The sequence below is a fragment of the Pollicipes pollicipes genome, unplaced genomic scaffold (genome assembly GCF_011947565.3).
Source record: "Pollicipes pollicipes isolate AB1234 unplaced genomic scaffold, Ppol_2.1 Scaffold_3447;HRSCAF=4054_pilon_pilon_pilon, whole genome shotgun sequence".
Lineage (NCBI taxonomy): Eukaryota > Metazoa > Arthropoda > Thecostraca > Pollicipedomorpha > Pollicipedidae > Pollicipes > Pollicipes pollicipes.
The window spans coordinates 22009143-22032235 of NW_023596297.1; the positions used below are offsets into that span (position 1 = coordinate 22009143).

A 23093-nucleotide genomic window follows, 5' to 3' on the forward strand; every position below is an offset into this window, starting at 1 on the left:
GCATTCAAAGCATCTTTTTACAAGACGCTCGCATGACATTTATTTGACCACCTCAGCTGTGCTGGTTCAAGTCCTCGGATAATTTTGCTTTGGCTCTTTTGCCTGGCTCGACTTTTGAAAATTTACGTGGGTGCAATGTTAGGAAATGGCCACTCCGGCGGGGCCAATTATGTAAACATTTACAGTAGGGCGAAACGTGTAATGTATTCCATCAGAAAACGGCTGTAAAGTCTGCCATTCAACGAAAATTTCCTTTGCCAGATAGGTCACCATGTCGGATAATTTTGTCGCGCTATTCCAGTAACCCGACAAACTCATAGAAATTCGCCTTTCTATGTTTGGTCATTCTGAAAAATGATCTTCGAGATTATCTACACCCCGTCAGATTCATGAACCAGTCATGAAAGCTTGGATTCCCGAACCTTTCAGGATCCAAGTTGTCCACATCCCATTCGGATAATGTGTAATGCATTTGTCGCATGAAGACCTTTGCATTGTTCAGCAATAATTTGACATCGGGTCACACAGGCGTTAAAATCTGGGTATTGTTTGCCCAAACCAGCTCATGTTACCAACCCAGTCCGTGTCACAGCGGCCGCTGGCCCACCCAGTCCGTGTCACAGCGGCCCCTCCCGCGTCACAGAGGCCTCTGACCCAGCGCAGCCGTGTCACGGTGGCCCCTGGCACCAGTGGCACGCGCGCGGTCTGATCGATCACCGCCGGCCGGTGGCGTCGCCTTTCCGACAGGCTCCGTGCCGCCGCCCTCCGCCCGGCTTGACCCAGTGGCGGGCGGTGGAGGGGCCGGACCGTGCAGACTGCAGACTGGCAGGGCCGCTCAAGAGGCGCCATTGTGCCCACGCCCGGCCGGCGCTGTTGACTCGGCCGTCGCTGGAGAATGATGGGTGGGCGCCGGCGGGCCCATCGACAGGTGCCGAGAGCGGCAGCAGCTGTAGCCGCGGTGGCAGGCACTTCCCCAGCCGGCCATGGCGCGCGGCGGGCGGTGCAGGCGCGGAATGCTTCACCCCCTCCCCCCCCCCCCGTGGACTGCACTGGGCTTCTTATGTTGTGATCCTCAGAGCGGTCTTGATCAGGGCCTTGGGCCTTTGGTCTTTCTCATTTGAAATCGCCACCGTAAAACTGAATAAATGAGGCTCCACAACAGAGGCCCCATGAATGTCACGCATAATGTCGGCTGCTGCACATCTACTTCCGGATCTTACTTAAGTCCATAATGCTGAAATAAGAGCAAGCAGGCCAGGTCTTTCCAATTCCTTTGGAACGCTGTCATGTCCACCGCTCGATCAATTCTAAGTGGGCCTCAGTCCAATACTGAGCATGAACTCAAGAGCAGCTCGGCGCACAATCAATCACCCGTAACAAAGGGACAGGCATGAAGCACCGTGTCACGGGGCCGGTTTGGTTAGGGCTCTGTCGGCCAGCAATGACCGTGTCAGAACTATGTGGTAAAGGAGAGAGGTTGGAAGTGGGGCACCGGTGACGTCATCCCGGCCATCCTGGAGTTCACGGACGTGGCGCCGTGTGCCCCACTCGCGGTACGAGCTTGGACAGTCATGCGTTGGAGGCACGGGCGGCGTGACATATTTTTGGTTGTTGGGGACGGAGACGCGGTTGAACTTAGGTGACCTGAGTATGCCCCATACGCGGGCTTCTCAGACAAATATGTCAAACTTTTGCATGTGCTATGGTCCAAAGCGTTATGCCGTTTATTTCTTATTTTTTGTTGGTGTGCTAAATAGTTAGGAACTTTATTGGCGGTGCCAACAAATACGAATTCTGATAACCAGTGGTAATGTTCTGTAATGGACAGATGCACCGCTATATTCGTCGAAGATACGTCTCCATCTGTCGGTGAACATCAGACTACTTTAGAAGACAAGAAAAAAGATCATCAAAACGATTCCGGAAGTTTAACAGGCACACTTGTATTAGCGCCAGAACGTTGCTAGACTTGCCAGTGACGGTGTCAAGACCAGCACACGAATCTAGGAAATCTGCGTTCAATAATGCATAGGTATGAGCATCACTGAGTTTTAATTCGGTGGCTTGCAAGCGTTAAGGTTCAGGACTTAGGGTCGAGGTTCAGGCTCGCGGGTTCAGAAGCGTGACGCGCATACTTCTAGCAGCAATCGATGCTACCTTGTCCTCTTGTTACCAGCTGACATACCCCACCACCTTTAAGGGGAAATCTAGCAGTAATCAATGATATCTTGTCTACTTGTTACCAGCTGACATATCCCGTCACCTTAAAGGGGAAATTCGTTTCATTTTACCTGCATGCGGTGCGCCTAAAAAAGCCATCGAACGATCTTTTAGCACTTGCCCTGTCGGACATCTATTGCTCAAACCAGTGACCTAGGCAGCGCGAGGCGTTACTGGTCTACCGTTACAAAGATGACCGATGCCGTATAAGGGATATAGTAAATGCATGACCTCGCAGGCACGCTGATTGCGAGGATGACCTCAGGTTTATATTTATGAGATGTGATGCGCGTGCCTCTTTTCACCTCAAAGCACAGAGAACCCTTTGAAAAACAGTTCAGAAATCGCTTACTGTTACCGTTTACTGTTGACGTCTCTCAAGACGCTAGAGACGCATGCAGCCTAAGATCTGTTTAAAATTGTTTAGCTTGGAGTTTTAAGTACAACAAACAACGGACAAATAGTCGTGGAAAGTTTCATATTGCAAAGAGATGCAAAATTTCATCTCGATGGTACATCCACCGATAAGCGGCCGCGGCCTGCTGCGGCCCGGCAGGTCAGGCCGCAGGTCCCGCATCGTCGGCCCACCGATCGGCGCGGGGGACAAGCATGACGTCACGTGCATGACCTGGGCCTAGTTTCATAAATACAAAATGCGCTGACTTTTAGAATGTGTCGTGTAGGCATCCCAACCGGAACAAATATGCTGTATTTGATCTTTCTATTTTTAAGTCGTTGAGTATTATGACGTGCTCGTTAGACGAGGATGTTTTAATTCTGAATCCATACGAAGACAACCAAGAATGCCGAGATTACTAGTTTTCTTTCATAAAACCAGGCCCCGGCCCGACTCGCTCGGCCAGGGGCGAATCGCCTAGTAGAGTCGCTGCCGCGTGTGCAGTATTTCGCGATGGTGGGGCGGGCCACAAACACAGGCCTTGCACTGAAATACCGGCGCACGAATTCTCTTGCTAGGCGACATATAGTAGCGTATGTTTTGGCTTCCTGATTTTTTTACGTGTTAACTCGATGTCCTAATCGTTTACACTTGTTTGCGTGCATGTATGTATCTGTGAAAGAATGAAAAGGGAGGGGAACATACTCCCACTGCCACCGGCCCCTCTTAAATACGTCCGTGAAGAGCCGTACCAAGTTATTGTAATGTGTGTGAGATTGTGTGATGTCACCCACGTCACCAGAACCTGGACATGCGCTCGACTATTCTGAGTCTATGAGATTGCGGGGAGACGTCCCTGGCATTCTGGAGGTTGTGGAGAACGCGGGCCAGCATTCGTCATAACCCGCGGCAACCGATGTGGGAATTTGCTGCAAGAGGCCCTTTGAGTTGAATGCGTCATAAACTGACGCAGCCCGTTAGTATGGCATTTTGGATTGCGTTTATACCGTAGGTTAAGACAGTGTTCTGCTGCCATTCGTCTTTGACATGTTTCGTCCATTCTTTTGTTCACCCGTCCTGGTATACGGTCTTTTACGTCTGCCATTCGTCTCTTTCATCGCACTTGTGATCATTGCTCAAACACATATATCTGCCCACAGACCGTATAACCTTCGCCTGCGGCGGAACCGCCATCTACTGAGCGACACAAGCCGAATACTTGAGCGGCTGTCGGTAGATGTCACCCGAGAGTACGTGCGCGGTACGGGAGACTGCCACTACCTGCACGCCGGCTCCGACCTGACAGCGGCGGTCAGCTCCTGCAGTCCCGGACAGCTGGTACGGTTTGCTCCTGCAGTCCCAAACAGTTGATACGGTCAGCTCATGCAGTCCCGGACAGCTGGCACGGTTTGCTCCCGCAGTCCCAAACAGCTGATATGGTCAGCTCCTGCAGTCCCGGGCAGCTGGTACGGTTTGCTCCTGCAGTCCCGGACAGTCGGTACGGTCAGCTCCAGTGGTCCCGTACAGCTGGTGCGGCCTCACCAACATGGTCACGGCGGATTCTGTGTCCGGCCCGCTGCCGTAAATCACATCACCACGCCCACGGCGGGCACCGTGCCGGCTCTGACAGTAGTTGGTCCAGATGGATGTCGACGCTATTGTAAGACGGTGGGGCTTAGCCTTTGCAGTGGAACGGCCCCCAGAACCGTTGAGGCTGTTCGAACATAACGGGGCCAACAGTGACAATTGGCGGGCGACGTCCGAAATTCAAAGTTAAAGTAGTGCCCCACCATTGCAGCATATAAAAAACCTCTAGTGAAACCTCAGGGCCAATTATGTCTACGAATAGCACTAGCTAGTGCCACTGCAGTGCCGTCAAGGCACAATAAGGATATCGATTTTAATTATTTTTGCATCCAAATTACGCTGTCAAAGCATTGTAACACCAAAACGCTTCTTCTCTGCAGTCACGACTGCCGTCGTCATGAAAACCGCCGTTGCACCTTTACCGGTGTGAATAAAAGAACGTTTGTGATTGGTCCAGCGGGCGGCAAGTGCCTGTGACCAGGAAGAACAGTGATTCAAGTTTGAACCAGTGCGCCATTTTGGACCCTGTGGCACTCCCATTCGAAAAGCCAGTGTGTCTCGAAAAGAGCCACTGTGGCCAAACGCAATGGGACGGGGGAGGGTGAGAGAAATCATAGCCATAGTATAGCGTTTCGTTGAGTTCGTCAGACAATAGCTTCATGTTTGCTTATCTTTTTGTCTAAACAGAGTGCTTCGAGCTTTCGTAGCATTTATCACTTCCGGAGGAGCGGCTACGTTAAATAGAAACTCCGAGCTATTCCGAGGGATTTCGAGAAAGCTGGCACTACTGATCAAGTGGTACGTTTGTGATCAAACGATAAGTGAAAAGTGCAAAAACGTGGCATGCTCCCTTTCAAGGCGGATCATACACTTGAGCCGCCAAATCTGGTTTAACACCATTTAGTGGTGTAACAATGCACCAAGTCGTTATCGACCCATTTTTGTTCTTTGTAGTTGTATGGGTTCTTAGATCTGTAGCATTTGTATTATGCTTCGTTTTCTTCAAACCTGCAGGAGGATTTCTATGGTATTAGCATTTGATGGGTATATGGACTTCGAAGGAACTCATATATGACAGACCATTGGTATGCTCAATGCTTGCTCAAGCGTGTGCATCAACTGTCGCAAAAGTATGCATCTAACTCTTTCACTACGCAATATTTTGCTTGCAAAAGACGTGCCGGTTTTCTGAGACATTCAACTATGGTTCCGATAACCGACAAAGCATTCCATGACCATCCATTATGTCTATTTTATAGCGAAGTCTCAGCAGGAGGCTTTGCGCCAGCATTTCTGACAAGACGAGTTGCACGCACATCACGCATACTCGAGCAATGTTTTGGATCCCACAACTGTCCACTCGCTGGGACATTTCCGCTGTAGGGCATTACGTATGGAGGACCTAGTGCATGATATCTACGCGATCCACGGCTTACAATCCGTATTTATCAAATGTTGAGCGCACGGATTTGTGGATAAGATCTGATTGCGAAGCGTACGGGGATCACCGTTTGGATGTCTGCTGGGGAGCCCGTCCCGCAGAGGTCAGTGACCCGGGTGACCCCGTCGACCAGCCGGCTCCGTCAGGTACCGCAACCTGAAACGTGTCGCCGTCCGGCCGCTCAGAACAATCATACATCACATCTCTGTAGAAGGCGGCCTCATCTGGCGCTAGTTAGCGTCGGACGGCGTGAGTCATTTGTCACCCGAGCTCGGCTGCACGGCACGGAGGCCCCTGGCGGCAGGGGACGCTGCTCCCGGCGCAGGTCACTCTGTATGCGAACACGCGCCGCCGGAAACACACCGAGCAGGGACCTGATTCTTATCACGTGCCGTATCGTATCTAACACCGCCTGAGTTTGAGCGCGCGTGCAGCGAGCTTTGCTACGGTCTGTAGAAGCAGGCTCACATGGGTCATCAAGGCCCGGACCCAGACGGTGCTGCTAAGGCAAGTCTGTGCAACCGTCAAGTGACTATGCAAGCACATCATTCGTAAGCTTATTCAGCTGCAGCTCTGTATCAGATTAGATCGAAGTTCCTTCTACCGAGAGTCGAATGCCAGGAGAGATCAGCACTCGGAGGTACGGTGAGGCCACATGCATGTGACTTCGTACATGCACAGTACAAAGTACAGGAGCATTTACTGCTTCAGTTTGCTAAAGAGCACAAATGACTGGCCCCGCCTCCGCCCCACCAGGCGCTGTGCACTGCCTCGCCAGTGTGGTGTGACGCAGGGCTGCTCTCCGTGGCCAGATCAGGCCGAGGCCCGATGTTTTACCTGCACGGTCAGAGCGGATGCGACGTCCGAGAGGGACCGGCGCACCTCATGTTGTATGCTGAGCCATTGTCACAAGCTTATCCCCATATCGGGTCCGTCCGTTCTGGCATTGGGCCTTCCCTGATCCGGATGTAAAACCAGTGATTTCTCTAATCCAAGTGGGGCTTCAGACCCATCCGGAAATTGCCTCGCTAGTGTGGTGTGACGCAGGACTGCTCTCCGTGGCCAGATCAGGCCGAGGTCCGATGTTTTACCTGCACGGTCAGAGGGGAGGCGACGTCCGAGGGAGACGGGCGCACCTCATGCTGTATGCTGGGCCATTGTCACAAGCTTATCCGCATGCGCGGTCCGTCTGTTCTGGCATTGGGCCTTCCCTGATCCGGATGTAAAACCCGTGATTTCTCTAATCCAAGTGGGACTTCAGACCCATCCAGAAATGACCCCAGCTTGACCCTGGCGTAACATTTGCGTGTCCGGGCGTGACCCCTGATGATCAAGCGTGATGCCTGATGACCGAGCATGACCCTGATGGCTGAGTGGGATCCGTGAGGACCGACCGTGACCTCTGATGACCTGGCGTGACCCATGATGACCGAGCGTAGTCCCTGATGGCCAAACATGACCCCTAATGATCTAGGATGGCCCCTGATAACCGAGCGTGATCCCTGACGACCGAGTGTGACCTCTGATGACCTGCTGTGACCCGGGGTTACAGCGCGGGTTCGTGTCGGACGGCCAGACCCTGCTGGACATCGCGCCGCTCAGCCGGCGGCTCAGTCGGCTGGTGCGGGCCCGCCGGAAGCGCTCCGCTTCCGAGGACGGGCACCCGCACTTGGCCCGCCGCGTCATGCTCGAGGACGTCTTCTCCTTCATCAACGGCTTTGATATCAGCGACGACTTTGTGTACCCCAGTAAGCATCAGGAATGACCTAACGCCTGCGTTCAGTTCATTTGCATACTTCCACGGCGTTGGTAGCGTTGGCGTATACTCCCGCGGTGCTTGTTGTGTTGGTGCATATTCCCACGGCGCTGGTAGTGTTGGTGTATACTCCCACGGCGCTGGTGGCGTTGGTGTATACTCCCACGGCGCTGGTAATGTTGGTGTATACTCCCACGGTGCTGGTAGTGTTGGTGTATACTCCTGCGGCGCTGGTAATGTTAGTGTATACTTCCACGGCGCTGGTAGTTTTAGTGTATACTCCCACGGCGCTGGTAGTGTTCGTGTATACTCCCACGGCGCTGGTAGTGTCCGTGTCTATCAGAGCTGCCCAGTCTGAGCCTGCCGCTTCATCTGAACAGCGTTCAGCTCGACGGTCCCACCCGCCTCGCGCCGTGGACCTCAATGGAGGCCTGTGGCAGCATACCGGGCGTCTCACCCGGTCTCGCCTGGCCATTATCTGCGGGTTTAACACATGCAGGTGGCAGTGATCGCCCAAGCCGTGGGCACGCCCAGGCGGGGCGCGCGGGGTAACGGGCCCGCTGAGGGTTGCAGACCATCGCAAGCCATACAGAAGCAGGAGCTGCAGCAGCGACGGAAAACGACGATCTATTAGCCGGTGGTCTTGTGTGGATTCTTCAAAATATCGAAATGTTAGACGGTCGTGACTAGGGGACATGTGTTGCGCGGTGGTCAGATGTTTCTACTTGACTTCAAATACCGGTTCCGGTTGCAGGTTTTATCAATCCGAATGCGCCTGACATAAACAAGAACATCGTAAATACCGGGGAAGACGAGCTGGAGTTTAAGGGGGTAAGAACGAATGCTCTCTGTCCGGTTTATTGAAGCTCAGATACCGCAAAAATGACTTTGCCGGTGTGCTTAACTAGAGAGAGCAATAATCAGGCATCGAAGGCGAGCGTCTGGTGCCGGTCACCTCTGAATCGCTTATCACGAGCCGCTGCTGCAGGCCGCTGTGCTATCCACAGTGTATTGACTGAAAGGAATAGGTACATCAATGCAACATCGAGCGCAATCGCTCAGTATCCAACGTCAACATTGTCATGGATAATCTAGCCGTGAGGTACACCCCAAAACATGTGCACGAAAACGTCGCAGGCCTGTACACATTTCCATGCGGCAGTGACCTTAACACGGGCCCCGGTTCTCCAGCCACCGCCGTTCGACCGCTACAAGCGGGGCAATAAGCGAACGCTAGAGCTGGGCCTCTACGTGGACAAGCCGGCCCGGGAAACATTCCTTCCCTTCTTCGACAACGACCTGAGCGCGTTCGTCGACTTCATCCTGGGCTTCATCAACCAGGCGAGTGCTGGTGTTATCGCTCGGTTTGCTATTTGAGTGGTCACTCGCTCTACGAGATAAATCGACGGATTGTCACGTTTCGGCGATCTGTGCCCACTTCATGTCACAGGTCCTGCGTGTGGCGGTGCTCCCGGTGCGTGTGTTCCGTTGTGATCGTCGTTGTGCCGTCCGGTGTTGCAGATCCAGGCGCTGTACTACCTGCCGAGCCTGGGCGTCAAGGTGGACATCACCATCAACTACCTGGAAATCATGGAGACCCAGCAGATGCGTCACTACGGAGGGGAGCGGGGCGAGCTGCTCACCTCGTTCTGCAAATACAATACTCTGATGAACGGGAAAGCCAAGGATAATCAGTGGGACATGGGCCTCTACCTATCCGGGTGAGTACGCCGCTGGTCCAATGAAATTCTCCGTAACAAAGCGTCTACCGGAAGTCTTTCGAGAAAGCCACGAACGCTATCCAAACGGGAGTCACGGCAATGTGTGCGCCCAACGCTTGCCCAGCGACCTACTGTGTGCTGTAGCAGGCTGTCCCCAGGCGGGTTCTGCGGCGGCGTCCGACTTGTTCCCGTGTTGTCACCAAACCGGTGCAAAGTCCGAGCCAGGTATCGCAGTCTTACGTCTCAGTTTCGGGTTCTTGTCTCATTCCAAATCACGCGCTTGTCGTTTCAATCCGAGGATCGCTGCCAAATTATGGTTTGCGCCAGGCGGCTTGTGCGTCATTTTCAGTCCCGTGTGTCTGTTCACATCAGTCGTCCCACGTATCTACCGTCTCAGTTTCACGAATTGGCTCCACGTAGTAGCCCCACAGCCCTTCTCATGTCTTGGACGTGACACAGAGCGGGAAGACTGAGATGTAAGACTTTCGTCTTCCAGCTCGATCTCGTTTATCAGTCTCAAGCACAAACTGCATGCCCAGTCCCGCATCTCAGCCTCATGCATCATGCTGAAGCCGCACTATCAACATCAGAGAGGCCTCATCATGCCCGGCCTCACGCCTCAGTCCCACGCCTGAACGTGCCGTCCCTGTCTGACGTGTCATTATCACGTCTCAGCCTCACGGCCGTATAACGCTTCAGTCTCACGGGCGTCTCACGCTCCAGTTTCACGTCTTCGCCTGCCGTCTCGGTCTCACGTCTCATCCTTGCCAGCTGGCTCCACCGCCGCTCATGCGCACGGTGTGTTTCAGACTGAACTTCTTCGCCGTGCAGAAGGGCCGCAGGTCTCCAGTGACCATGGGCCTGGCCGTCATATCGGGCGTCTGCCTCGACGAGTACTCCTGCGTCATTGGCGAGCTTGGCACCACCAACGAGCAGGTGAACCGTCGGCGATAATGAGCTGCGTACTCTGCGAGCGCCGCTCTCTAGCCTCGGAGAAAATTGGCACGCGCTCAACGCCAAACTCATGTAACGCGAGTCAATATGATACGCGTTTCTGATGTCGCGTAACGAAGAACAAGGAAAGACCTCATCGTTTGTCGCGCTTGTCTCCTTTAAGCCTGGCGCCAGCCGGCACCTGCCGAACGCGTGCTTCGGCAGCAGCAGCCTGCCACAACTTACGCCTGTCACTTCGCCAGGGCAAGCCGTACCCGTCAGCCGGCTTCACCGCCGCCTACATCATGGCCCACGAGATCGGCCACAACCTGGGTATGTTCCACGACTCGCAGGGGAATGCCTGCCCCAAGAACGGCTTCATCATGTCACCGAGCCGTGGCACGAAGGGCGAGACCACCTGGTCCTCCTGCAGTCGACAGGTGCTGGCGGATATGCCGTGAGTGAGGGAGACGTCCCACCACCTCGTTGGGCCCAGTGTAACATTTATCAATCAGCCATGGTACGACAGTTGGAATTGCTTGATGCAAGCTAGATAACAATCAAAACAAGAAAAACGATGCTTGAAAGTTTCTGAAGGAAAAAGCAAAAGCTCAACAATTTGTTAGAATCAGGTGACAATCAATGCATCGAGCTGGTTACAAAGAACTGATGACATTTCATTTACTATGTAAAACACATTACATATTTCTCATAAAACAGTCATGGCATCATACCTGTGCGGTACAGAACATGGGCCTTTGAGACCGACGCAATCTAGTTGATCAATCAAAATGCATGAGAAGTGCACAAAACGCCTTGTGGTCGACAGCCCCAACTGCCTGGACGATCTGCCGTCGAAGCGAGCCGTCCAGAACCACAGGATCTTCCACGAGAGGCCGGGGCAGGTGTTTGACGCCTACGACCAGTGCCAGCTGCTGCTGAAGGACAAGGATGCCGAGCTCTTCAGCGTCAGAAATCTACCGGTGGGAGAACAAGCAGGCCCTGCGAGAGCCCGCCACATGCGTGCTTGGGGTTCTGACGAGAGTGCCTTTGACATTGCATTCCACAGTGACTGCATCCCTTTTAGGCTGCTTCCATGACCATCGGAGTTAGGAGCCGCGGTTATCCGTCGGTGGAGCCTGATGTCGACAAGTATCGATGATCGAATGCTCTTGACCAGCCTCTTGCATCGAATGCATTTGTAACGTTGCTCCGTTCTCTGGGTGGTGACACGCTTGTTGTTAAACGCGTACAATATGTCTTAATGGTGGCAGTGATAGTCGTGATAGCCGTGATAATAGCAGTGATAGCCGCCGATGGAACGCGTTGCCAGCTACGTGTGCTGCGACGGGGTTCGTAGGAACACTAACTTCGCAGCGCTCAGTTTTCAATCGCCGCAGCTGCGGCAATGTGCCACTTGGCGTTATCGCCGCACTCGGAGCGACGCATCGCAACAGTCGCTGTCACCGGCTCTCCGCCCCTCAGGAGAGCTGCGAACGGATCAAGTGCAAGTCGCCCAACCGCATCGGCTACTACTACGCTGGCCCGGCGCTAGAGGGGACATTCTGCGGCAACAAACGGGTAACGTGCTCCATCTGCCGGCGGCGCCGGTATTGAGAGCTCTATTGATCACACTGTTGGTGTAGGGTCTCATGCAATCGTCATCGGAGGGGTCCAGCCGCCAGGGCGCGCTGTTGACTGAAAACGGGCGAAGATGTGCTTTGCTCTCCTGCGTGTTTCGTGCTTTGCCCTGGTGGGCAGGCCCGCTAGCTAACCCGCCGTTCAGCCGGTGTGAGCCGATGTGACCCGGGTATGAGCCGATATGAGCCGGTACGAGCCGGGGTGAGCCGGCGCACCTCTGCACGGTCTCGTTCGTGCCTCAATGTGTCACCAGTGGTGCATCAGCGGCAGCTGCCGGCCCTGATCCAGCCCGGCCAATATGAGCCGGTGTGAGCCGGTATGAACCGGTATGAGCCGGTATGAGCCGGTATGAGCCGGTATCAGTCGGTGTGAGCCGATGTGAGCCGTCATGAGCCGGTATGAACCAGTGGGAGCCGGTGCACCTCAGTCCGATCACACTCGCGCTTTGGTGTGTCACAGTGGTGCATCAGCGGCAGCTGCCGGCCCTGGTCCAACCCGGCGCCGCCCGTCATCCAGGGCGGGTGGGGAGAGTGGAACGTGTCCGCCTGCGCCTCCGGCTGCGTAGACAAGGCTCTGGGTGAGAACGCTGGTGTGGTGCCTTCCTGATCATAGCGGATGATGCTGGCATCCCCGTGGCCAGTTTATTTCCGGATCTTTTCCCGCTTGAGCAACATTTAAAACAGAAGAAGGTGTGGTGCATGTGGTTTGCCTGTAAAGCCAGTAAAAATGGACACACCAGTGAAAATAGATAAACCACTGAGAGCAAACTTACGATATAAAGATATGAATCATTCTCATCCTGCGATTTTATTTCACGTGCTTTTTTTCTTTGTGTATCTTAACCATCCTTTCTACATCGCATTAATCCCATACATTAGCGTTCTCGTCGTCACTCGCCGCCGTTTTCCACCGTCATCAGTGCTGCCACCTACACACTGTTCTCCTCTGCCTCCACCACCAGGCGTTTCCATAGCTCGGAGGCGCTGCGACAGCCCGAAGCCGCTCAACACGGAGGACCGCTGCCTCGGGGCCGCAAGTCACGTGGAGTTCTGCGAAGACGACACCCTCTGCAACTACCGATTGACGGCTAAAGAGTTTGCCTCACAGAAGTGTCGCGAGTTCAGTCAGCTGGTGGATGACATCCGGTCCAGTGGAGTGGGCATACAGGTGCCTTACACTGAGAGTGAGTAAGCTGACAAGGCGACGATATCACACATACACACACGCCTTTACCCCACATAACATCAGGGCATGAGCTGCAATGAAATTGGGATGGGTGGAAACGAATAAAAGTGCTTCTGCCGGGAGTGTCCTGGTTGCCATCGGCACGTAGTTGGGATGGGTGGAGACGAATAAAAGCGCTCCTGCCGGGAGTGTCCTGGTTTCCATCAGCACGTAATTGTACGATGATATTCGATGTCATGTTTGCATGGTCCCCTTCATCACCTTCACTACACGGACCAATACGTGAGGAAACCAATACTGACAATAAAAAATGAAGTTGAAGACGTACAAATGAAAAGATCAAGATAATGAGCGACATTTTACGCTGTTTCTCACATAGCGCTATTCAACTCGCTCTCCGGCGGCCTTGAATTGTGTACCCGGTTGTTAATTCCTGGATACGGCTCTCCCCGCCCCACAAGAATTGTTCGATGATGTGCTGACACAAGTGACTACTAGCTGTCAATGCTCTTGAGGAAACATTCTCCAACATGTCTTTCATGGTCGTCCGATATGGTTACTGCTGCTGAATGTCTGGAAACTTTTACGCTCAAATGACCGTGCCTTGGCTCAGTTCAACTTATATGAAATGCGGTGAATACTTAAGAACACGAGAGAGTCCTAAGTTTGAAAATCTGAGCCAATGCATGATTTTACGGGTCACAAGTAAGGCGATAGCCCACCACTGGGAATTATTTGTCGCATGATTTGACTCGGTTTGGATTATATCCCTTCCTGCCAGTGATGACCATTTCAGGGCTATGGGATGCTGGGGAGTGGATAACGGTGGGGCAGACTAACGGCATGCACCTGGTGGTCCATCCGCCGAGCCTTAGCCCGCACGAGGACCACTGTGCGGGGTATGCGCTCAGCGCTCGGACGGCGCCCGCTCACCAGGGTGCTCCTAAGCTTCTCATAGCTGATGCATGTGGCTTGCCCCGGATCAACGGGGCGTCGCGAGGATGCAGGGTACAGCTAAAATGAGGAAAAAGGGCAGATGATCTCGCATGAAATTTCAGGAGCACATCTTTAGCTCAAAGCTTCACCGGGCTGCTAGGTATGCTTACGGTTATCCTCGAAGTCAGCTCACCGAATGACCTTTCTTCAGGCAAGCCGTGGAGCGCGTGCTCCATATACTGCAAGCTGAACAGCGGCACGTGGTACACGCCGCGGCAGGACCTGAACGACATGGGCGTCGACACGTACTTCCCCGACGGCACCTGGTGTCACAACGACGGCCTGAGCGACTACTACTGCCAGCTGCACGAGTGCCGCCCCAAGGTACCGCCGGCGCCGGCCGGCTGGCGGCCGCCCGCTGCCACCACCCGTCCTCCCGCCACCCTCCCCATCCCCTGGTGGAATACCACACCACGCCAGCCAGTGTGGCCGCGCCCACCGGCCACCCTCCGGCCGTGGACGCGCCCGCCGGCCACCTTCCGACCGTGGCAGGGCTGGCCGAGCCGGCGGCCCGACAGGTGGCAGCAGCAGCGCCCGGCACCCTTGACGAGGTTTCCGCCACGTCCCACCAGGTGGCCGCCGCGCGCCGCCGCCGCCAGGGGCGCCGTCTCCACACTCGAAGCCAGTGACACCACGTAAGCTCCTCCGGCCAGTGCGCGCGGGTGTAACGTGGAGACGCTGCTTGAGGTCTGCACGGAAGCGGACGAGATGGCACGCTGCCGCAGTCGGCGTCGGCCAAACTGCCATAGGCTCTGCCGTTAACGCTTTTATCGTGCCGGCTAACCCCACAAGCTTTGAATGCCCGACTGCGCCGATACCGCGCTGTGGTGGCGCAACACACACGGACACGGAATGCAGGTGGCGCTGCTCCGTGTCGGTATCGGAGTGAGCAGCTGCTTCCGCTTGCCAGTACACGTGCCGAGCATGAGTCCACCCACATTCCACCCGCATGGTCCCGCGCTGAGTCCAAGCCGGACCTCGTGGTCCTCTTGTAGCGGTAGTTACAGTATCCCCTTTGAGGGATACCAGCCTAGTGCAGAGGCCACATCCTCGGTCAACAGGAGACTGCGTGCGCAGCTTTTGCTCGCGTCTTGCATCGGCTCGGCTCAGACGGCTGGAGTTACAGTTCATATCGACACAGAAGGGCCGCTGCCGTACGCTGTCGTGCTGGGTCCGTGTTATCAGTCAGCAATGACCTTTTTTACTGCCTGAGCGATTTTTGAGATTGACGTTTACATTGGCATTTGCTCACTGTGAGTCTACATTCGGGGGCACTGGCAGGATGTACCACAAGAAGCTGAGTCAAACGCGAAGACGGCTTCAAAGCGATTCCCAGCAATGGGCTGCAAAAGGTCAGCAATTGAGTTATAAGGTTCCCGTGCTATGGAAACGGCTACACGAAAAACCTGACCGGACCAATCAGACCAATAAAGTCTGCTCGTTGTAGATCAAATGGCTGTTAAATATGCATTCATATATTATCGAAAATCCGCGAAAGAAAGCCATCATACCTTGTAAAGTGAACACGGCTAAGTTGACAAAACTCCATGTCATAGACTAAAAAGCTGTTCTTAAGCTGGGAGCTCTTATTCTGACGATGATCGGCCTTTAAATTACTGGAAGGTATTGGTAAACGACATCAGGAAGCGAGCATTTGTTGTATTTATGCGATTCCGTTCAGTAAATCCATAACTGAGTGAGTGAAGTTTTATCAAACTTGCCATTGTTTGCTTCGTAACGTCGTTGAACCAGTACCTCCCAATAGACCTTTCCTTCTGATATCAGCTGTACTCAAAATTGTACAAACAAGCAGCATTAGCAAAACATCCGTACGCAACAAGGCGGGTGACGGTTTGAATGACATGCTTCCTACAGAAAACTCTTTGGTGTCGTGCTCGTTTCTTATTCGGCATGACATTTTGAGTAAGACACTTGGACGTTTCGAATTCTAGACCGGAAGACATTTCGGCAGCCACTCCTTTCTTCAGTATACGTCTGGATAGACTTCTAGACCGGAAGACATTTCGGCAGCTGCTCCGTACTTCAGTATACGTCTGGATAGACTTCTAGGCCGGAACGCATTTTGGTAGCTGCTCGGTACTGTAGGACACGTTTGGCTAGACTTCTAGACCGGAAGACATTTTGGTAGCTGCTCGGTACTGTAGGACACGTCTGGCTAGACTTCTAGACCGGAAGACAGTTTGGTAGCTGCTCGGTATTGCACGACACGTCTGGCTAGACTTCTAGACCGGAAGACAGTTTGGTAGCTACTCGGTACTGCACGACACGTCTGGCTAGACTTCTAGACCGGAAGACATTTTGATAACTGCTCGGTACTGCAGAGCACGCCTGGCCAGCTAATCTCTGACCGCTGTCGAGGTCAGCACCTTGAATTTGCGCCTCTGGGTCACTCCTGGCTCACCCCTGACCCCCGTGTGAAGAGGGCGCACAGAGACAGCGCAGCGTGAGGTGAGCACATTACCGGGGGCACGTTCTGTCGTACCGCCGCCCAGCCGTCTGCATATGTCCCATGAGGAAATGAGCCCACGAGCAAGTTAACGACCCAGGCTGCAGCTTGATGGACGGCTGCCCCGGGAAAATACTGCAGGCCGCGACCGTGCCGGTCCAGCTGCTTCTATGGCCCTGGCCAGTCACGCTGAACTTGCTGGAACGCGATGAGAGCCGGCGGGCTGAGCGTGCAGTGTGGGAGACGAGCTGGGCGTGCGCGGCTGGGAGACGGTTAGTGATGGTGCTATGCTGTTGAAACGCAGCATTACTTTGGCGGAGAGTTGTCTGTGTCACGGTCCCAACAGGAAAATACTCGGCGCTGCCTTGGGTCTGCTTCGGGAAACCTGTATCATTCCGTCTCCTCGTAGATGTTAGTTGAAGACACGCCGTAGCAGGGTCGGAGCCGCAGGTTTTGATAAAGGGGGTGGGTGTGGCGCGACGAGGTCGTAAAACCATGACACCACGTCTTGAACGAAAGTGGGTGATAAATCATGCGTTGAATAACTTGCGTTCTCATAAATGATCATTGCTGGGCAATTCCTGATGTGCCTTGCGCTGCACCGTAGCGCAAGGCACACAAGGCACCGTCCCCATGCCCTACCACCGTAGGGCATGGAGACGCGAAACCGGGAATGGGCCAGGGCCCATTAGCCCAAATGCGATAGCCCAAATGGGCCCGTGAATGGGCCTACAGCTTTCTGAAAATTTAGTATTGGCCCTGTGTGCGTTATCCGGCAAGAAATAATCCAAACAGCTATCATCCTCTTTTTCTGCCACGTAGACAAATATCCGTTGCCCAATTTTGGCGGAAAACAAGTTCCGTTACTTGTTTCTCGTTACTTGCCTTCGTTACACGGTGCAGATATCATTTGGACCGATTGGCCATATAATATACTCGTGTATAAAGGTGTGCTTATACGGTGACTAAAGCTGCGCATGGTGATATTTTGTGCACATTTACCTCACAGCTGCGATGTGGCTTGGACACCCGAGTCCAAGATTCTAGTTTGCTTATCGAAACATAACAACAGAGGAAACACTACCATTTATTATGGTGGCGATGAAAACCTCCAAACGACATGCGGCTTGATGATCACAGAGTTTGCATACTTCTTACTGGCAAGAGTGACTGTGGCTTGAGCTGAATCCATTCGATACAGGCAAGGTGATGTACGTGACGCACTGCTGCTGCGTTGACCTGCGTTCTGCACGAAGGCTTTGAGGATGGGGTAGGATGGGGTTGGAGGAGAGCAGACTTTCCCCACCTATCCGACGATAGGGGACGCGTCTCTTCTCTCCGTCCTCCCCGCTCCCCGGTAGCACCGCCACTGCACCGCAGGGTATTGTGGCTCGGATCTATACAAGACTGAAAAGAAGCGGAGCCTTTCCCCAGCACCCAGTTTCCCGATCCGTGTGCGCAAGCCGCAGCTTGCATGCAGTCGCACGTTGCATTAAACTGCTAACGCTTGCGAACAAACGAAATGCAGCGGCCTCATTAACCCTGATAAGTTCTTTGAAGACGTCCGTGTTTTTCTTCTCTCATGCCAGCAGTAGTGTGCTCTGTAAGCGCGATGCCAGCAGCAGTGTGCTCTGTAAGCGCGATGCCAGCAGCAGTGTGCTCTGTAAGCGCGATGCCAGCAGCGGTGTGCTCTGTAAGCGCGATGCCAGCAGCAGTGTGCTCTCTAAACGTGACGTAACCAACACGGCCATCCCGAGAAAGGCGCGCTGAGCTACGACGCCGTGTAATTGACTCTAGTCTGATGCCGATCACATCAGTGAGCTGCAGGACATTCCGTTTATTATTATATATATCACAAACTATCCTGACGCAGATCACAGCAGTGAATCAAAACGTCCTGTGACCTGTGACCCCATCACAGATCGGTGCGGTGAGCCAGGACGAGGCCGGCGACGAGGAGGCCGCCGCGCCGCCGCCCCTGAACGTGCTACAGAACGCGCTGTCTCGGCCGGCGCAGCTGCCCGAGGCCCTGTCGGTGATGCACCAGCTAGACAGCCAGCTGCGCCCGCTGCAGCCCGACCAGCCGCCAGAGTTCGCGCCGGCCGACTCGCAGGAGGCGTTCGGAGAGCAGGACGTCATGACCATCGACGACATCAAGGAGCTGATGGCCAAGCAGCAGTGACGCGCCGTCATCTGGTGACGCCGCCGCTGGCGCGTGGCGTCGCGAGGCGTCCGACGCCTGGAGCCTGGTGTCCGGCGGGCTATGGCCCGGTGCCTGGCGCTGGAGACTCGACAGCGTTGTGTTCTGAGTGCCGGTGTGCGGGGCTTGGTGGTGGCGCGGCGCGCAGCCGCCAGCCGCCGCGTCTGATCTCCTGGGTGTGCGGCGCCGGTTGCGGGATGTGCGGGTGTGGGCTTGGGACAGGCTGCAGTCGACCTTGAACCGAACGTCCAGTTTAAATATCGTCATGTCGTCTATACCTCAGGATAAAGAAGTGGACACGAACTGTGTCGCACTGCAGCTGCACTCACCCGGACCTATTTTGAGGGACATCGCTTGTGGCATTGGCATCGCATCTATTTATTGACTCCGTTAGTTCGGCGCTGTTGGTGCTAGATTGCCATTGATCGAAGCATTGGGCGCATACGCATTTAGGTCGTGGCGATTGTTGTTGGCGTGTCGGTGCTATCACGCTGCCACTCGCGAAGGCCCGATGATCATTGCTCTGGTGGACGCGTGTCTTGGCCTTTGATAGTTTTATACTTTTATAAGTTTTTGCTGGGTTGGAGTGGGGTTAATAAACGGAGAAAACGAAGCACGTGTATGTCCCGATCAGCTGATATCACATGAAACGTTGAGTTGTACCAACCTCGGACATAAACGGCGCGAGCAGGCATCGGAACATACCATCACACCGTTCGAGCATGTGAATCTCCAGATTCGCTGCTATCCTCGTTTGGTAGAGATTGAGACAGGCTGGTGGAAATGACGTCATGCGGCACCAACTCCGGGGCTTTTACGCCAGGATTTCCCACTTTGTGCTGCGCGTGATGTTGATGCGCGGCGACCAATGCCCAGGACATGCTGCACAAGCAAACGATTACGTCCCGAAAGCCACTGCCAGAGCCATACTGCACAAATTACCAATGAAGTCTCGATGGCCAGTACTGGAGCCATACTACACAAACAACCGACGGAAACATGGCGGTCAGTGCCGAGGCCATGCTGCACAAACAATCGATGGAATCATGGCAGTCGGTGCCGGGGCCGTGCTGCACAAATAACCGATAGAATCCTGGCGGTCAGTGCCGGGGCCATGCTGCACAAATAACCGGTGGAATCCTGACGGTCAGTGCCGGGGCCATGCTGCACAAATAACCGATGGAATCCTGGCGGTCAGTGCCGGAGCCATGCTGCACAAATAACCGATGGAATCATGGCAGTCAGTGCCGAGACCATGTTGCACAAATAACCGATGGAATCATGGCAGTCAGTGCCGGGGCCATGCTGCACAAACAACCGATGGAATCATGGCAGTCGGTGCCGGGGCCATGCTGCACAAACAACCGATGGAATCATGGCAGTCGGTGCCGGGGCCATGCTGGATAAACGACGGATGAAGTCGCCATTAAAGAGTCCGGGGTAACAGCTGCGCTACAACACAATGGTTCGGCTGTAAGCCACTAGTTATCAGTGTGAGATGTCTTCGCAATTTACACTAGTGCAATACCTTTCTACGCACGCAACCTGCTTACGGTGGGCAAGCCGGTTAAAGAGCTTCGTCATGCTAACATCGGCACCGCAGCGCATTACCGCCACATCGGTCCACCCCATGGTGTGTACAAGTGACTGCTCCAGTGCTGTGCAGTGTTGTCGCGAGACCCTGTGCTCGCAGGTTCGCAGAGTGGACCGGCTGCCGGGGTGAGGCCATACAGCTACAGTGCCTGGTGATGACGTCTGCATGGTGCCCGCACCGGTCCCCTGGTGCCGTGGTCCGACTTCGCCGCACGTGACGCCAGCAGGGGCTTAACTGGACTCCACGCCTGCGCGTGGCGTCGCGTGCCCAGGCGGCGGCGGGGGTGAGGTGGTGCCGACGGACACCCGCCCACGCCACCGCCGCCGGCTGCCCCCCCCCCCCCCCCCCTCCTTACCCCCGTATCGAGTGCGCGGCGGCGTCGGTCTCTCGCTGGGTACCTGCCGGAGATGGCTGGGGCCGGCCGGGGGGCGTCGGCCGGCCGGCGGCGGCGGCACTATTGATCGGCCCGGCAGACGCCGGCTCCGCGCGGCGCGCAGCAGCCCTGCCGGCGGCGGCGCGCGGCACGTGACGCCAGCCGACCGGCCGCAGAGCAGCGGGCCCGCGCGGCCGCCGACGCCGCCCCAGCACCGCCGCACCGGCCGCTCGCCGCAGGACGTGCTGCCCCTGTGACGGCCACAGGTGGCGGACCTCTCGGCGCCAGACGGCAGCCTGTCGTGCCGCGTTCAGCTCGCAGCTCGGAGGATCCGTCGGGTGAGTAGGGCGCAGTCGTGCGCGCTCATGGCGGGCGTTCGGCGGGGGCTCCGAGCTCAGGCGCATCTGCGGGTGGTTACTCATCAGAACCCCGTGACTGCAGATGCATTTACTTTTAGTGTTGATATAACCCTACTGCTCATAATGGAGTGGCGAATAGGGCGAATTAGTCGTCTGCTATTGTGGCTACCAATGACTACCGTATCTGGCGACCACTGCCTGAGCATGACTCATCTGTGTACGTCACCAAGCGATGGGCCACCCAAATAGCAGCAACGCTGTGATCAAAAATGTTTTGAATTCGGCGATATACCGCATCATCCCTTTGTACCGGCCACCTTCAGGAAGGCCCAACGCTATCCACGTGAATTTTTTTTTTAATTGAAGGTGCGGAAAAATTCCGGGTAATATTTAAAATGACCAAAGAAGCTACAAATTGACCTTTTCCAAAAGCCGACCAGCCGAAAATTTGGTAGCTTTGATACCCTGGCCCGGCCGGCTACGTCACGCTGTTGACGGGCTTGTAATCAGTATGACAGACAGGAGCAATTAGGGTCATGCAGTGTTTATGTTAGAATGCCTGGAAACCTTCAAAAGCAGTGCTGTAGTATTTTCCAGTTGTTTGCGTTCAACAGCTGGAAAACAACAACAGAAAAACATCTGGCTTTCCGATTTCCGATCAGGACTGAATTTCCTGAAACTTTGCAGCATCACCAATTTAGCCTCCCCATTCGATTAACAAAGGCAACGTAAAAATGTTAACTTGCGTAAAAAATCTGTGAGACGAGGGTATACACAGGGGTCACGGTCAGCTGTCCGACGTCACCTTGACACGAGAACAGCACTGTTTGCTGGAAGAAAGAGTGGGTGACATTCTTGGCCAGAGCTGTCTGACATGTATGGCTCGCCACGCTCACCCCAGCACGAACAAAGGATCCGACGACGGTGGGCCGACGAGGTCACGGCAGCTAAAACAGGTCAAGAGGCGACACGAGCTACACTGCACAGGCTACTGTACGGTATGAAATACTTAATCCGCCTCAACATTTTTCGGTTTATGAAGATGCGTCGGTGGGCAGACGATAATGACGCGTGTCTGCTATGGTGTAACCGATACCACTACTCTGCACTTGACAATACTACTATGCAACTGACGGCACTGCCACATATCTGAGATACAAGTACCAGATAACCGAGATACCGCCACCACATTTGCAACTGTATATTTTCATGTGACAAGAGAGACTGGGTAACGCGAACTGCGCAGCCCTGAGGCCCAATTCACTCCGACTAATATCCCTTACGATATTTCCATTTATTTCCAAGAAGAATTCGGCCACAACAAACGAAAGCAAATCTAACCAAGGCCAGCTTTTTATGTTGACAAAATCACAACATCAGACAAACGTCACCGCTTATCATTTAACCATGCAGGTGACTTATGGATAAGAGCGAGTGTATGCCTCTGTAAGCCCTCGACCCACTTAATCAGTTCTGCAAGACGGACACTGCATTGCGTTGACAATGCTCATCGGAATCAATATCCTAGACAGTAGCATCAGTTAACATTCTCACGCCCCCCCCCCCCCTCCGCTCCTGCACGGCGCACACTTCTTCATTGCACGTTGTGCGCCCTTGTGGCAACAACGGCGCAAGGACGAGCCGGAGTTGCTTTTAGTTTTGATTCCTCTGAATGCCAGCGCTTAAAGACCAACGGCCAGAGCAAATCCGGCCTCGGCATTGATTCCCATCTGGCTGGAAACAGCCGGCTGGACTCGGCGGTAGTCGTAACGACCTTTCGGCGCCCGGTAAAGCAGCAAAGGTCGCGCGCAGGCGGCTCGGGTTCGGCACCGGGCTAATGGCTCCTGTCGGCCGCCGCCGACCGGACCCCTCCGCGACCGAGCAGTAAATTGCTGGCGCGCAGCTGCGCTGAATCGTCCGCCGGCCGCCAGACACGGCCACTGGTGCTTGTCAGAGCCCGGGCCTGGGAAGGGTGGAGCCACTTCGGCGCACAAACGGCGCTGAGTCTGGACCGCCAGCCGGCAGCTGGACCGGCTGCCGCGGCTCACTCCGGATCCAGCCTGGAGTACGCGCCAGCCCACTGACCACGGCTGCGCCCTCGGCCACTCCCTTGCGGCTCGTCAGTGAATCTGCGCGTGGGGCGAACACAGGCACTGAAGAGCCGACGCCGGGTGAAACAACTTGATTAGAGACGATGCTCCATTTTCGTCGTCTTTGACGTCA

At 54.6% G+C, this 23093-nt stretch overlaps 1 protein-coding gene across 1 annotated transcript in view; it reads left to right on the forward strand.

Moving 5' to 3' along the window:
- Positions 1-18637, forward strand: part of LOC119092287 (A disintegrin and metalloproteinase with thrombospondin motifs 18) — a 20168-nt gene extending 1531 nt beyond the window's left edge. The window contains exons 2-13 of the mRNA XM_037215257.1: positions 7198-7393; positions 8156-8232; positions 8593-8742; positions 8923-9122; positions 9932-10058; positions 10319-10512; positions 10885-11038; positions 11541-11636; positions 12156-12273; positions 12658-12879; positions 14029-14201; positions 18266-18637. Of these exons, the coding sequence (XP_037071152.1) occupies positions 7198-7393; positions 8156-8232; positions 8593-8742; positions 8923-9122; positions 9932-10058; positions 10319-10512; positions 10885-11038; positions 11541-11636; positions 12156-12273; positions 12658-12879; positions 14029-14201; positions 18266-18526 (1968 nt within the window). The 3' untranslated portion in view covers positions 18527-18637. The remainder of the gene's footprint in view (positions 1-7197; positions 7394-8155; positions 8233-8592; positions 8743-8922; positions 9123-9931; positions 10059-10318; positions 10513-10884; positions 11039-11540; positions 11637-12155; positions 12274-12657; positions 12880-14028; positions 14202-18265) is intronic.
- The last annotated feature ends 4456 nt before the right edge of the window (positions 18638-23093 follow it).